The sequence below is a fragment of the Spathaspora passalidarum genome, assembly GCF_000223485.1.
Source record: "Spathaspora passalidarum NRRL Y-27907 unplaced genomic scaffold SPAPAscaffold_1, whole genome shotgun sequence".
In the NCBI taxonomy this organism is placed as follows: domain Eukaryota; kingdom Fungi; phylum Ascomycota; class Pichiomycetes; order Serinales; family Debaryomycetaceae; genus Spathaspora; species Spathaspora passalidarum.
The window spans coordinates 2,320,255-2,336,544 of NW_006767425.1; the positions used below are offsets into that span (position 1 = coordinate 2,320,255).

Here is a 16,290-nt window from a genome sequence, read left to right on the forward strand (position 1 = left end):
CATCTTGTTTTTGTATCATGGGGTCCGGGACTTGCTTCTATTGTTGCTGGAACAAGTGGAACAAGGAGCATTATGCAACACCGCTTTTTAGGTAATAATAAAGATGACGTCAACATAGAAATTGTAGAAGACTATTGCGGTGCTCAAATATTTGAATGTGTCAAGTAACTTGTTTCAAATAAGATATTTTTTGTACTGGGTATATTTCTCCAAAATTTTTTTCCACATGGTCAGATGTAATATTTTCTCAGATCAACTAAATTCAATATCATGGATATCAATGGTTAATCTTATAATTGTAGAACGGGTTACTCGGGTCTAGACCGAAGCTCACCCTCCGGAAATCCCGTATTTGGTTAGTTGGACTAATTTGCAACTAAGAAAACATTAGTTTCTCACTAATGGGGGCAACCCAAAAAAGTGTCACAAAGAATAAAATTCCCTGACCCCATTGTCACAAACTCTAAGTAATTGTTTGCTCTTCATTGTCGCGGTTTTGTGATGGGATTCTAGTAATTACATAGAATTGAAACGCAAGTGTTCTTTTTTGTAGTCTGGGTTGACTCGCTAATTTATTCGCCCCCCCCCCCCCCCCTCACCTGCGCTGACTCTAAATTTCATCAGTCCATTTCTTGCCGCCTGGATCTTTAAATTTCACTCGATTCCCCCAGTTTTACTTTCTTTCCTCCTATTATTTCTTTTCCAAAGCAAAAGTCGTTGATTGATTTTGAGCATTACCTACCATCGGCAATTCCATTGACTTAATCAGCGCACTTACCACCACATACACACATAGCGCAACTCAAACGATCATCGCATTCAAATCTAGACCACATAATCCAATTGATTTCAATTGCAATCATAAACAATCAGACACTATAATATTACCAAAGACATTTGGCGGTAAATCAATTACACAAACTTAACTAACAATACCATGACTTCTTCTTCAACTGAACGTTCAATTTTATTTAGATTATCCAATTTAGGAGAACCAGTTAATAATGAAAACGTCAACAATGGTGTATTGATCTTACCATCAGTACAATTACCCAAAGACTTCCGTAAAGGTGATGTATTATTTGAATTACACTTTCAATTGAATGCTGCATCCAGAGTATCCCGTGATGGTGTTTTCCACACCAACGTTCCTCAATCGTTTGATCAACCATTTGATAGATATACTCATTTTGATTATCCCATAAAATCCAGTTTCCATCAGGATATCTCTATTCCTATCCCAATCTACAGACCAGGTGCATACAACTATTACATCACTTATACTGATGAACACAACAAGCAAAAGCAAACTGAGAAATTCTACTTTAACGTTCCACCCAACTTGACTATTGATAATGCATTTGTTGCATTCAACTCCATCAACATTGAAACGGTTATTTCGAAATGGATTGGACCTTTGGAAAATTGGGATAAGTTCTTTGGTAAGATTAGCGACAAGGGATACAACATGATTCATTTCACTCCGTTGCAACATCGAGGAGAGTCCGACTCGCCTTATTCCATTTATGATCAATTGCAATACGACCCAAACATTTTCCCCGACAGTGACAAAGCGCCAGCTCAAATCCAACTGATTTTACAAAAGCACAAGTTGTTGGCATTGACCGATGTTGTTTGGAACCACACCGCCAACAATTCCGATTGGTTAAAGGAACATCCTGAATCTGGGTACAATGCTGAATCCTCACCTCATTTGGCTGCTGCTATTGAATTAGATGGTGCTCTTTTGGAATTCAGTGACAACTTGGAAGAGTTGGGATTACCAGTTGATATCAAGACCGAACTGGATCTTGATGAAATCATTCATGGTATCACCAGCCATGTATTGGATAAGTTAAAATTATGGCAATACTATGTGTTTAACAGCAAGCAGACATTGATTGAATTGGAACAGACTTACAATGAAGGATTGGACAAGGTTGCCCCTATTGAAATTCCTCATGATGTTGACATCCATAGTTTGAAGTCATTGTCGAAATACACTTTAGAAGTGACCAATATTCACCCAACCACGATTATTGCCGATAGATTCAGCAATAAGTTCGACATTAAGAAGTTCTTGGCGATCTTGTATGCCATTTATGACACCGATACAGAATTCGAAGTTGTGAAATCCAAAGCTGGTGATATCATTGACGCCATCAATGTTGACTTATACGCTCTTTACGATAGTGATATGTCTTCTATCAAGTCCCAAGTTGCCGACCGAATTAGATACTTGAGGCTTGCTGACAATGGCCCCAAACAGGGACCTGTAACAAAGAAGAACCCACTTACAGAGCCGTACTTCACGAGATTTGTCGACAATAAGGGCCGCAAACAAGCATTGGCTAACAATGGTTGGATCTGGGGTGGTAACCCTCTTGTTGATTTTGCATCAAACAAATCAAGGGCATATTTGAGAAGAGAAGTTATCGTCTGGGGCGATTGTGTCAAGTTGAGATATGGAGAAAAATACGAAGATTCTCCAGCATTATGGGATAGAATGATTAAGTATACCCAAGAAGCAGCCAAAACATTCACCGGGTTCAGAATTGATAACTGTCATTCCACTCCCTTACATGTAGGTGAAAGGTTATTGGATGAAGCCAGAAAAGTTAATCCAGATTTATACGTTATTGCTGAATTATTCTCCGGTTCCGAAGAAATGGACAAGATTTTTGTGGAAAGGTTAGGAATTAATTCATTGATTAGAGAAGCTATGCAGCCTTGGGATGTTCAAGAATTGTCTAGATTAGTTCATAGACACGGTGGTAGACCAATTGGAAGTTTGACATGGTTGCCACTTGATGATTTCACCTATCCAGCTGAAGCAGAACCAATCAAAGATAAGTACCTTAATGCTTATACTGAATTGGAAATCCCCAAGGCGTTGACTTCACAAGCTCCTCATGCGTTATTTATGGATTGTACCCATGACAATGAGATGCCTGCCCAAAAGAGAACTGTGGAAGACACATTGCCTAATGCTGCTCTTGTTGCCTTCTGTTCTTCTGCTATTGGTAGTGTATACGGTTATGATGAATGTTATCCAAAGATTTTGAATTTGGTACATGAACATAGACAATATTCCTTAGATGATGATAACGGGATTGGTAAAGTCAAGGCTAAGTTACATAAGATTAGAAAGGACTTGGCATTGGAAAGTGAAGATATTTTACGAGATCATGAAATGTACATTCATCATGAAGGACAATACATTACTATTCAACGTTACAATGCCAGAACTGGTAAAGGTTGGTTCCTTATTGCCAGAACGAAATTCTCCGGCAGCTTCCAAAAGCAAATCTTGTCTCCTGTTGTATTAGCTGGTGCCAATGTCAAACATGAGTTTAGTTATACATTAAAGAAAACTGGCGAATATGAAGAAAATGACAAGTTCCTTGCTGGTATTCCTGTTGAAGTTGTTGACCTTGAACCACCAAAGTTAACAATCGACGAGAAGGAGACTATTATTCGTGTGGATGAATCGTTTATTCCTGGATCTATTTCGGTCTTTTCTACCGAAATTCCTGGTCTTAATGTTTCCCTTGATAACTACGTCAAGGAAGGTGCTATTGAAGCATCTAGAGATCTTGATTTATACGATTTGAATGCATTATTATACAAATCTTCCCCTGAAGAATTAGATGCTAGCAGTGGTCAAGAAGACGTTTATAGAATTCCAAATTATGGAACATTAGTGTATGCCGGTTTGGAAGGGTGGAATACAGCCTTGAAGCATGTCATTTGGTCAAACAATTTAGGTCATGCTATTTGTAACCATTTAAGAGAAGGTGAATGGGCTTTAGACTATATTGTAAACAGATTAGACAAATATGTTGCCCATTCTGCCAAGTTGGGTAAGTTTCAGGAGTGGTTACGGTCAAGATTTGATGCTGTCAAGAAGCTGGCTCCTTATTTCTTGAGACCACATTATTTTGCTCTTATTGTGGGTATTGCTTATGAAGCCGCTAGATTCAGAGCTATTAGAAGCTTTGATAAAACAATCCAGCAAGCTACCAATTTCGTGCAAAGTTTGGCATTGACCAGTGTGCAAATGGTTGGATACATGCAAAACACCTCCCTTTACCCCTTGGTCCAAGTTCCTTCCATGGCTGCTGGTTTACCTCATTTCAGTAACAGCTATATGAGATGTTGGGGCCGTGATGTTTTCATTGCATTTAGAGGATTATTGTTGGTTCCTGGCCGTTACAAGGATGCCAAGACGCACATTCTTGGGTTTGCCATGACGTTGAAGCATGGTCTTATTCCTAACTTGTTAGATGCTGGTCGTAATCCAAGATATAACGCTCGTGATGCTGCTTGGTTCTTTTTACAAGCGGTGCAAGAATATGTTAATTATGCTCCTGATGGTTTGAGTATTTTGGATGAGAAGGTAAAGAGAAGATTCCCCTTGGATGACACTTATATTCCACATACTGATCCTCGTGCATTCAGCCATGAATCCACCATTCGTGAAATCATTTATGAGATTTTGCTGCGTCATGCTGCAGGTATCAAGTATCGCGAAGCTAATGCTGGACCGAACTTGGATTCGCAAATGAAGGATGAAGGATTCAACGTTGAAGTGTTTATAGATTGGGAAACAGGGTTGGTCCATGGTGGATCACAGTTTAATTGTGGTACCTGGATGGACAAGATGGGTGAGAGTGAACGTGCCCATAATAAGGGTGTTCCTGGAACTCCTCGTGATGGTGCTGCTATTGAATTACAAGGTTTGATGAAGAGTGCATTAAGGTTTGTCAATAAGTTACACGATAAAGGTAAATTTGAATACACCCATGTTAAGAAGGCTGATGGAAGTGAAATATCACTCAAGGACTGGGAACAGTTGATTCAAGATAATTTTGAAAAATGTTTCTATATTCCTACACTGTCTAAGGATGATCACTTGTACTCGCTTGATCCAAGTTTAGTTCATAGACGTGGTATTTACAAGGATTTGTACAAGTCAGGCAAACCATATGAAGATTATCAATTGCGTCCTAATTTCAGCATTGCCATGTGCGCCGCTCCAGAATTGTTTACTCCACTCAAAGCCCTCACTGCTCTTCGTAATGCCGATAAGATAATTCGTGGTCCAGTTGGTATGAGAACTTTAGATCCCCTGGATTGGAATTATCATCCATATTACAATAATAGTGAAGATAGCGACAACTTTGCTACTTCCAAGGGTCGTAATTATCACCAGGGTCCAGAATGGGTCTGGAATTTGGGATATTTCCTTCGTGCATTCTTGCATTTCCATGTGGAAGCAGTGGCTGATAGTCATACCCAACAAGGTGATCCGCTGATCAATATATTAACCGAGTTGAATGAGAGATTACAGGGGAATATCAAATGGATTAAGAATAGTCCTTGGGCCGGATTGACTGAATTAACCAACAAGGATGGTGTGATTTGTAATGATTCAAGTCCTACACAGGCCTGGAGTGGTTCTTGTTTGTTGGATTTGTATCATGATGTATGGACTGATGAGAGGTACCGTAGCAAGTACTGTAATTAAAGATAGAAGTTGTTTTATTGTTTTTTCTTTGTTAGTTTGATTTAATATATATTTACTTGTTTTGTTTACCCTTAGCTAACTGTTGCAAAAGTAAAGCCCCTCGTTGACTCAAATGCACCAGACACTAAATATACCCGAGACACATGAGCTTTTATTTAAACCTGTTTAAAATTTTGCAAACGTTCAAACATGTCGCATAATTAAAGACCCGAGGACTACCTCCGCCAATAGCCGTGGAAGTACCCCGTTAATTATTGCTTTTTGTTTCTTTGTCATTAAACAGTAGATATCCTAGACCTGCCCCTCCCCTTGCCTTTCCTAATTGGGAAAGTTGACGCTAAGTGCGCCGACACAGGCAAGGAAAAAAAAAACAAAAAAAAATAAAGGTAGCCATGGAAAACGATTGCCAGAGGGGAAGTTTCAGTGGGGTCGCGCACTATGGGTCTCCACACAATCTGATGGTTTATATACAGGACGTGTACTTCTGCCGGCAATGGCCACCCGCCAGGACTATATAAAAGCACCAAAATTTGTCCTCCCTTGAATGTAAATGAAAAATTTCAGCAATATCAACAAATTAAACCATGTTGTCTCGAGTTGTAAGAAACAAAGCTGCCATTAGAGCATTTCAGATCAATATCATGAGGTTCAAGACCACAATTGCCTTGTCCTCGACTACTTCGAGTTACCCCACCACTCATGTCAAAGATCAACCATATGACACTCCTAGTTTTGTCAATAACGAATTCATCAAGTCAGAATCATCCGAATGGTTTGATATCCATGATCCAGCCACCAACAATGTCGTGTCGCGTGTTCCACAATCCACTCCGCAAGAGTTGGAAGAAGCAATTGCTTCTGCCCACAATGCTTTTCCACTGTGGAGAGACACCAGTGTGATTAAACGTCAAGGGATTGCATTTAAGTTTGTGCAATTGTTGAAAGAGAATATGGATAGAATTGCCTCAGTCATTGTTTTGGAACAGGGGAAAACCTTTGTTGATGCTCAAGGAGATGTCACTCGTGGGTTGCAAGTTGCTGAAGCCGCATGTAATATCACCAATGATTTAAAAGGTGAAACTTTGGAAGTTTCAACCGATATGGAAACCAAGATGATTAGAGAACCATTGGGGGTAGTTGGATCCATTTGTCCATTTAATTTCCCAGCCATGGTTCCATTATGGTCATTACCTTTGATTTTGGTTACCGGTAATACTGCAGTTATTAAGCCATCAGAAAGAGTTCCTGGTGCTGCCATGATCATTTGTGAATTGGCTGCAAAAGCTGGCGTTCCTCCTGGTGTTCTTAATGTAGTTCACGGAAAACACGATACCGTTAACAAGTTGATTGAAGACCCAAGAATTAAAGCATTAACTTTTGTTGGTGGTGATAAGGCCGGTAAGTACATTTACGAAAAAGGTACTTCATTAGGAAAGCGTGTACAAGCCAATTTGGGGGCCAAGAACCATTTGGTGGTTTTACCAGATGCTAACAAGCAACAATTTGTCAATGCCATTAACGGGGCTGCATTTGGAGCTGCTGGTCAAAGATGTATGGCAATTTCTGTATTGGTTACTGTTGGTAAGACCAGGGAATGGATTGACGATATTGTCAAGGATGCTAAACAATTAGTTACTGGTAGTGGATTTGATCCAAAAAGTGATTTGGGACCATTAATTAACCCCCTGTCTTTAACCAAAGCCGAATCTATTATTGAAGATTCCATTAAAGCTGGTGCCAAGATTGTTTTAGATGGTAGAGGTTACAGACCCAAGGACTCCCAATTCGCCAATGGTAATTTCTTGGCCCCTACTATTTTAACTGGAGTCAAGCCAGGAATGAGAGCTTATGACGAAGAAATCTTTGCACCTGTATTATCTGTTATCAATGTTGACACTATTGATGAGGCTATTGAAATAATTAATACCAACAAGTACGGTAACGGTACTTCGTTGTTCACTAATAACGGAGGTTCAGCTCAATACTTCACCAAGAGAATTGACGTTGGTCAAGTTGGTATCAATGTTCCTATTCCAGTTCCATTACCAATGTTTTCGTTCACAGGATCCAGAGGCTCTTTCTTGGGTGACTTGAACTTTTATGGTAAGGCTGGAATTACATTCTTGACTAAGCCAAAGACTATTACTTCTTTATGGAAGAGTAATTTGGTTGATGAAGAAATCTTAAAACCTTCTACTTCTATGCCTGTTCAACAATAGAGTATTTAGTAATAAAATATTTATTAATAGTTGCAAAAAAGAAAACCAAAATAACAATGTAATTTTTTTTTTCTTTCTTGAAAAATATATGAATACGATAATTTTTGAGAAACTCCTTGTTTATCATAACTGCTATACGAACATGTCATAGACAAGATATAAGATAGAATAATCGATTTAAAATTAAATAAAAAAAAAAAGAATAGTGAAGGATGCGAGGTTCGAACTCGCGCGGACACTGTCCAGTAGATCTTAAGTCTACCGCCTTAGACCACTCGGCCAACCCTCCCTATTTTGTTTTCAAGTTTTTTCAATTTTATCACATCAGAAAACTAATTTTAAACAGTTTTCAATATTTCTTAACTAGTGGTTAATCGACTATTCCTCGGGGATTCTGATAGTTTATGTATTTAGAGGTATTGATCAATATGTTTGTTTGGAGATGAGTGTATTTCTAGAAGATAAAATGGATTTAAAGAGGTGTTTTATTTTTAACGAATTTTGCAAAAAGAACACAGATAATATGGTAATAGATTTAGCTCAAGATAGAAAATCAATAGACGTAGTTTGAACATAGCATTGTCCGGATAGATTATTGACCAAATTCAATTGGTATACTAGCATTTGGCAAAGAGACGATGAAGGACCAACCCCTCACTATATTGATCCCAGATAATTGCCACTGATGATCAGAATAATGGATCGATCAACCCAGATTAACTGTGTAAGATAAAGTCCATACCACCTGAATATGCTTGAGTTTTCTGTATTTAAATGTTTATACCGTCTGGATAGCTACACTTTGCTGTTCTTAGAAAGAGAGCCCAGTTTACTTCTTGGGAATTGTATTTTTTTTTTTTGGTATATAAAACCAATTGGAATTATGATATACCCTTTTCTAATTTGATCTTCATAGGGAGTGGAAAATATTTAGTAGCAGTCTTTAAACGAAGGGGTTATGAAGGTAGATCATCAGTACTATTTATTGTAGTACAATCTTAATAGCTTAAAATCGTTGCTCTGCTCTATATTTGTCTAGTAGGCCATTCACATGTTCAAATCGGACAGCCAAATGCGTTTTCTCAAAATTCTTGCCATAAATGAAGTCACGCAACAGCTGTTGTATAAGCTACAATGAACCACATGCTTTCCATTCCAATGGACAAATGGATATTTCAACTAAATTTACGAACATCATAACAATGGAACGGATAGCATTGATCATGACTTAAAATTCAATCCATTCCCGAAATGGTCCAATTTACATCAATGTATACAGATGGTGTTATTTAGGTCATGAAATTCAATCTCATTGCATAAAAAATGTTTTGGTAGAAGATGCATCATAGGCATTCAAACTTGTCATGACTTATTGAAAATTGTCCGGGGCAAGTATCACCAAGTTCCCAAAGTCCGAATATTATTTCGATACATTTCATTGCCAAGGGAAGATCGGCATTAGGTTGTACATACACCTACATCCTTCCGAGTACTCGCGGGTATTACTAAAGCTGACAAATCAAGGTCGGCTAAGGTAGTGTTTCATGTCTTTATTTTATCTCGAATGTCATCAAAAATCATTGTTGTCTAGAAGCTTTACATACTTTGACAATGTTCCATCGTCAAGACTACAGAACTTGGCTTTGACGATGACAAATATAATTGTCTAATTTCAAACATCGGAGAGATTTATTTTATACCTGTTTAGATCATATATGTGAACAATGATCTATGCACATTGCTGTACCAGGCGTCGAGAGTACGGGGTTTGTCATTCTATGTGTCGAACCCTTCGGTTAATTTGCAACCGTTTCTTGTAAAGGTTTTTTTTTTTTCGCTCCGTTGTTGCAAAATGCTTTTAAAAATTTCATCCTGAGAAAAGAAATGGCGTGATTTTTATCAGACGCAGATTAAAACTGATAAATAAATTTGAATTTCGTACTCGAGAGAATAATAATAATAATAAAAGAAAAATAAGAGATCCGGGGTATCAGGGCGTTTCATGTGTGTCTGGGGTTAATTATTCGCGTGTTAAATCCCATTCAAGCGCAGAATGAAAAATTTTTCTGTAAAATGGGCCAATTCGTAAGCTCTGCCGAGGGATTTGATTTCATGACAGATTTGAAAAAGAAACAAAAAATCCAAATGAAGTTCACAGACCCCTTACAGTTGCGTAAATCCTGACTGGCTAGATTGTTGTCATGCCGAACTCCGGGGTGAAAATAATATTGAAAATATATTTTCAAGAATATGGGGTTGTACAATTTGATTTCTTGGGAATTAAACCTTGGTTTTAAGGCTGCTTTTTTATGAATTAAAGATGATTACAAGAAATTGAGTCAAACTTAAAACCGTTGATTGATTACACATTCCGGGTTGCTGGCTTGGCTCGTTATCTTTGTTTCCACGGTTATGAAGAATCCGAGGTAGATCACAAAAACTAAAACGCCAAAATAAGAAAATTTTTTCAAGCGTGTTTTTATTTTTATTAACAAAATATATTTTAGCAAAAACTTACAATAAAAATAAAGAAAGCTTATTTTATACATTCCGAAGAGACATACACATTATATACAATCGTAGTATGGCCATTTAACGAAAGATGGATCGTTTGTTTATATGCGGATTTGCATGTCCGGAAAGAATCGTGACGGGAAAAACTAAAATTAAAAAGCCGCAAAAGGGATCGGTTCATTTTTTTCGTTACGTTTCTGTGTTGCATATTTATTAGGTGTTGCCAAAAAAGGATTAACACCTTGGGATTTTGTGTCGCAAAATTTAATTAAATTAAAAATTGTCTTAAAATGCTGTCTGATTTGTTCCTTTTTTTTTTTTACTTTGCCGGAATCAAAGTCCGAATATGTAGTAGCGATGTTTGGCTGTAAACGCCGCAAAAATAGCTAGTCATTGCATTTTAATTTACAGGCCGGTGTTTGCGCTGATTTTTTTTATCTTGTTCATCTTGCAGAAATGTATATCTTTACATAGGCGTATATTTTCAATTTTTTTTGTTTTGGTTTGCTCTTCAATCGACTTTCAATTGTTTCAATGACGTTCCATTGATTCCGGCTTTAAGTGAAATAACTCAATGCAGAAGGTCCAGGAAAAGTCAAGAATTAAAACCGCGCAATTACCTTCATGAGAAAAAAAATAATTAGTTTGTTTTTGTCTGTCTGATGAGCTGTTCTATTTTGTTCTATTTTTTTTTTTGTTTGCTGCTGCTACTTCCTGTTTTCCATAAAAATTTTTCTTCCGTAACTGTCCGATCACCCCCTGTACACAATTACAACGTATACTATTATTAAAATTGTCGGATGAATTGTAGAAAAAAAAAATAACACATTTAATGCAGACAAGAAAAAAAAACAAAAAAAAAGAAAAGCTATTTCGGGGGTTGGTTATAATATATGGGGCAGAGAAAGAGAGTCATATATAAAAAACATTTGCCATAAAATTTTCATCGACAAACATTATCCAGTACTGATACAACTATAACGATTCATAAAATTTTTTTTTACTTATTTTTATTTATTAACCATTTGCAAATTATTCATATATAAACATATACACATAGGCAATGACAGGTACGTTTCAAATTTTTTTCTCCTTCTGGGGAGGGGGGTGTGGTCGAAGATCACTGAGAAAGGAAGGGCAGGGGGCGTTATGAAATTCATTTCGTTGCATTGAAAAAAAAAATAGTATTCCAGTCCAGCATATTTTTTTCACCCTTGAATTTCAGTAAGAGATTATGTATTATTTGTTTACTATATAACAGGTCGACGTTGTCAATTCTCCCTTTTTTAACCCAATTTTAACCAGACTAAAATTAAACTCCTTACTCCGGCTCCGACAAAGACCCCCAAGATCCAAGAAAAAATATACTAATCTTATTATGGATCTAGTTAATTGTAACATTGAGGAAAAGTCAACCACATCAACCACTTCTGCACCAATGATTGTAAAAACTTCCAAGGAATGGGTTCTTCCTCCAAGACCCAAGCCAGGAAGAAAGCCAGTCAAGGAAATGGCAGATAAAACCAAAATAAAACCAAGAAAGAAGTACCAGAAGAAAACAACCATACCGAGTACTTCAGAAACAACAACCTCCACCACTACCACTACCACTAAAACAAGCACAAGTGTTAACACAACCACCCAATTGAGTGATCTAGGTCAAGACCTCAATGATGTGTCATGTATTATGAAAAACATCAAGACAATTGATTCAGAAAACTTGTCATTAAAATCTACTTTATTATCTTTAATTCATGACTATAAACAACTCAAGAACTTGGTCTTAAACCCCGAAGTTATTACATCGGTACACCAACCTTTAGACTCTAATGTTCATAAGAGATCCTATACCGAAGTAAAGACCAATGAAGTTTTAACTACCTCTACTACAACCGAGTTCGACAAGTTTATTGATCTTGACAACAATGACCATGTTGACCTTAAGAAATCCAAAACCAATGACTATTTCGAACCAATAGACTCGGACATAGAGATCGATTATGAAGATGATTATGAATACAACATGATGACACTGCCTACATTATCTTCTACCGAGCTTTCACGCACTACTTCACCATACTCTGATTTTGAAAATAATTCATTAATGTCGTCATTGACAAGATCTACTACGGTTTCATCGGTGATGAGTTTTGATAAACCAAAATTCACCTTGAACAATTTCTTTGAATTACCAAAATACGAAGAGGAACAAGATGATCATGAATACAATTTCAAGTTTGATGAATTAATGAACAACAACAGTAAGAATGACCAATATAATATGATCACAGACTTTTTAGAAGAGAAGTTGATTACTAATGACATTGAATATTATACTGCATCTACCACCACTGCTCCTGTTGCGTCATCATCTGATAATAACCTCATCTGGTGAGAGAGAGAGAGTCGCCTATTGTTGATGTCACCAGCCCCCTTATTAACCCACGAGGAAAAAACTATATTTTTTTTTTTTTACTGCGAAAAAATTTTCTAGGACTGGCTGCTCATCGCACATGCATATACCACCCCCTAAAATCCCCGTCATTCTCCGAATAGAATGATCGAATATGACAACGCATTGGCGATGACTTAATGGTGACATTTTGATTCTCGTATTGCACCCAACTTAACTACATTACCCCCTATTTATTAACTATATTTATTCCGGTTTACGATATTACAATTACTGACATTTGTTTTTTGCTTTTTTTTTGTTTTTTTAATCTTTTTTTTGATTTTGTTGATGATTTTATGGGTCTTAAAGTTTATATAAAAATTATATATGTAAAATAACTTTAGTAAATATAAAGGTTTGATTTTTTTAAGTGACCATTATGCTTGGGTTCCAATAACGGTGGAGAATAACCCATCATGCATCCGATCAGATTGTTCAAGATCGTTTTGGAGTTATCGGCAAAATTTCTTAATTCCAAAATATTTTCGTGACCCAAAAATAACCTAAACCCGTAGTCCTTGTCGCGACATTTTCTATTTCCGTGTCGTGGAATAATCTATACTTTTTTATTTTATTGTCTGTTTACTCTAGTTAACTCTACTTAACCCGTTCCCTCCGTTAATTACATCATCAATATTTTGTAAGGATCTTGTGGCAGTATAATCGAAATTTTCAACTGTTGCTGCACCAATATGTGGGGTTAAAACTACATCCTCACGATTCAACAATTCTTCATGAACCTTTGGCTCTTCTTCAAATACATCCAATCCTGCAAATAATACCTTGCCTGATTTCAACCCATCAACTAAAGCTTGTTCATCTATCAGAGTACCTCTACCAATATTCACAATTCTAAATGGTTTCTGCATAGAATCAATAACATCTTTGTTAATTAAATGGAAAGTTTCTGGTGTAGCCGGACAAGCAATAACTACTAAATCTGCATCAGTAGCATCTTCAATCTTGGCCTTATAGGTAACTTTATACCCTAATTTATTTTCTTGCTCAGAAGAAAGTTTGTTTCGCTTGATGTAAGTAACATTCATACCAGCGTCACTCAACTTTTTCCCTATACATTGTCCAATATTCCCAAACCCAACGATGGCAACATTATGTCCACGAGGCGACAAACATCCACGATTATTGATATAGTGTCCAAAATAGTATCCATTGGAATCACTTAAACTGGTAGGCTTACCTGTAGTTTTATCAAATTCACCTGCGGAATGTTGGTATCTAATTTTCAAGGTGTTCTTAACATTACGGAATTGAGAATACAAGTGGAATTGTCTGAAACTAGTTATGGCATTAACCAAAACCAATTCAGCCACTGGTTCAGCAGCACCGTCGGAAGGCACATTGGTCATGGTGATGCCGTGTTTAGCTAAAACATCAGCATCTTCATGGTCATACCCTACTGAACACAAGGCTATGATTTTTAGATTGGCTGGGGAATGGTCAATGACACTTCGGAATCCACCGATAGGCAAGAATCCCAACCAGGCGGCGTAAATGGCAACGATATTTTTGAAATCGGTTTCAAGTTTGGAGATGAATTCTTCCCTGGTGGTTAAGGTGTAGAAGATACAGTCATACTTGGATTGGAAGTCGATAAATTCAGGGAGCGTACGGTTGAGTTCTCCGATGAATAATACTTGTGGTTTAGCCATGCTTTGTGTAATTTGGATTGAGTTGTTGGATGTGGAAGTGTATTTGTTGAAAATATTTATAGTGAAAAATTTTGGTGCCGCAGAAATCAGCCTTTTTTTTTGACCATTGTGCAGCACCGGGGTTAGAATTACTGCGAAAACTGTGGGGTGTGTGTGAGTAAAAATGCCTTACGGTGTGGCATTACCACAAGGGTGGGAAAGCAAGCAAATGGAATCATTTGCGAGTCCAGACTTTGAGATAGATATTATTACAATAAAACCATATTTAAAGCAATACAGTATCTAAATCTAATTTAAACAAACAATCTCTGTATTTCGCAAACTCTTAATTGCAAAATAATTCTCATTCAATACAACTTGATTCAACTTTTCAAACCTTCCATTATTCAAAAGAAACACAACTTCTTCCAACTTATTGTTATCTCCAGATTTTTTATAAACGCGATCAAATTCTTGTAATCCATACAGTCTAAACCTTGAATTACTCCTAACACAACTCCAATACACTTTCATGACAGATTGCTGTTGATATTTTAAAATCTCGACAAGTCCCGAACTCGGAGTTTCATAATAATTACCTAATATTTTCAAATAGAAACTGGTTATACTATTTGGCTTTAATTGATGCACGACTTTATCAAATCTAATGTTTGGTGAAATAATTGCCAATTGTTTAACCGACTTCAATTGCGAAGCCAATATTGCCAATTCTACCACTGAGGGAGGTGGGTGGTAAAGCCCAAATTTTAGTTCAAGTGAAACTATTTCAGCCAAATTGAAAATATTCCTTATATCAATAAGTCGAATTGGTTGCTGAAGGAATTCTAATGAGAGATCACGAATGGTAATTTGTTGTTTCAAACTGTCAAACATAGTTGAAGTACCGTTGATGATTCGTAGCGATTTCAAACGGGTAAAGAAAGGGAGCAACTTAGTTTCACCTCCATTGATGGTTAACTTCTTAATTGAATAGTTGAATTCAGTCATGGCAATCCTGAACCATGAGGAAAAGGACAACTCCTGATGAACAATTATGCTTTTCTTGTATTCGAACTCGATAGATATTCGTGGTGATGAGCGAATCACTTTCTTGAAATCAAGGGTTATACCATAATCAGTGTATATCACAATAGTATTAACAAATTGCAACTCCTTCATATTCAACAAGGTGATAAATTTGTTCCATCCATTAACCACAGTGTATTTGAGGTAGAATGGAGAATTAACATCGGGACCAATCACAACCGGATCACCATTATTAACATATACAAAATTGAATAACTTCTCAGTAGCGACAATGTAAAATCTTAAATTAATTAGACGAACCAGTAAAATATTAATTTGGTTCAAATACCCCAAGATCTCATATATTATTTCATCAGGTAAGGTTAAAATTAACGGTTTTCTAATTGCTATCATTGAATCAAGTTGTAAAAATAAAAACCGTATAATGGTTAGGAAATATAAATAAAACAACGTAGTGATCATTATATAGCCAAATCTCTAGCAAAATTAGGTAAGCAATTATGTCATTCAACGTGTGGAGATAAGGAATGACATCCGTACTTTGTAAACCCTTTTCGAGCATTTTATCTTCCCCGCACAAAAAAAACATTTGTGGCTTATGCGCAAGAACTCGACTATCGGGACAATCCTCACTAGCACGGAAACATTATAGAATAAATCATAACATTTACTCAACCGACGTTAATATAAGATTCTATTATATTACGCTAAACCTGGTTCACCACAGATATTTTAATTTTTTTTTTTTGGTATTTTGGGTGCCAAAATTTAAGCTATAAAATGGTTGCGAAAAACTTATTTTGGTTATCTTCTGGATGTAACAAATAATAATGTGATAAAAACTCAGAACCAACTTCCCAATGCCATGAAAGTATA

At 36.7% G+C, this 16,290-nt stretch overlaps 5 protein-coding genes across 5 annotated transcripts; 3 read left to right on the plus strand and 2 right to left on the minus strand. All coding sequences in view use genetic code 12, as the record gives it.

The window, feature by feature from the left end:
- Positions 1-937: 937 nt before the first annotated feature.
- On the plus strand, positions 938-5,530 carry GDB1 (bifunctional 4-alpha-glucanotransferase/amylo-alpha-1,6-glucosidase; the record flags this gene model as incomplete). Its single annotated transcript, XM_007373045.1, has 1 exon — positions 938-5,530. The coding sequence occupies one exon, from the start codon at positions 938-940 to the stop codon at positions 5,528-5,530; it is 4,593 nt and encodes a 1,530-aa protein (XP_007373107.1).
- A 565-nt stretch (positions 5,531-6,095) lies between these two features.
- ALD6 (Ald6p) lies at positions 6,096-7,783 on the plus strand (the record flags this gene model as incomplete). The annotated part of the gene is made up of 1 exon (XM_007373046.1): positions 6,096-7,783. The coding sequence occupies one exon, from the start codon at positions 6,115-6,117 to the stop codon at positions 7,747-7,749; it is 1,635 nt and encodes a 544-aa protein (XP_007373108.1).
- Positions 7,784-11,228: 3,445 nt separating this feature from the next.
- Positions 11,229-13,078, plus strand: HAP41 (Hap41p; the record flags this gene model as incomplete). The annotated part of the gene is made up of 2 exons (XM_007373047.1): positions 11,229-11,333; positions 11,652-13,078. The coding sequence occupies one exon, from the start codon at positions 11,951-11,953 to the stop codon at positions 12,656-12,658; it is 708 nt and encodes a 235-aa protein (XP_007373109.1).
- A 227-nt stretch (positions 13,079-13,305) lies between these two features.
- SPAPADRAFT_48666 (glyoxylate reductase) lies at positions 13,306-14,388 on the minus strand (the record flags this gene model as incomplete). Its single annotated transcript, XM_007373048.1, has 1 exon — positions 13,306-14,388. The coding sequence occupies one exon, from the start codon at positions 14,386-14,388 to the stop codon at positions 13,306-13,308; it is 1,083 nt and encodes a 360-aa protein (XP_007373110.1).
- Positions 14,389-14,676: 288 nt separating this feature from the next.
- Positions 14,677-15,900, minus strand: SPAPADRAFT_64786 (uncharacterized protein; the record flags this gene model as incomplete). The annotated part of the gene is made up of 1 exon (XM_007373049.1): positions 14,677-15,900. The coding sequence occupies one exon, from the start codon at positions 15,874-15,876 to the stop codon at positions 14,677-14,679; it is 1,200 nt and encodes a 399-aa protein (XP_007373111.1).
- Between the last annotated feature and the right edge of the window lie 390 nt (positions 15,901-16,290).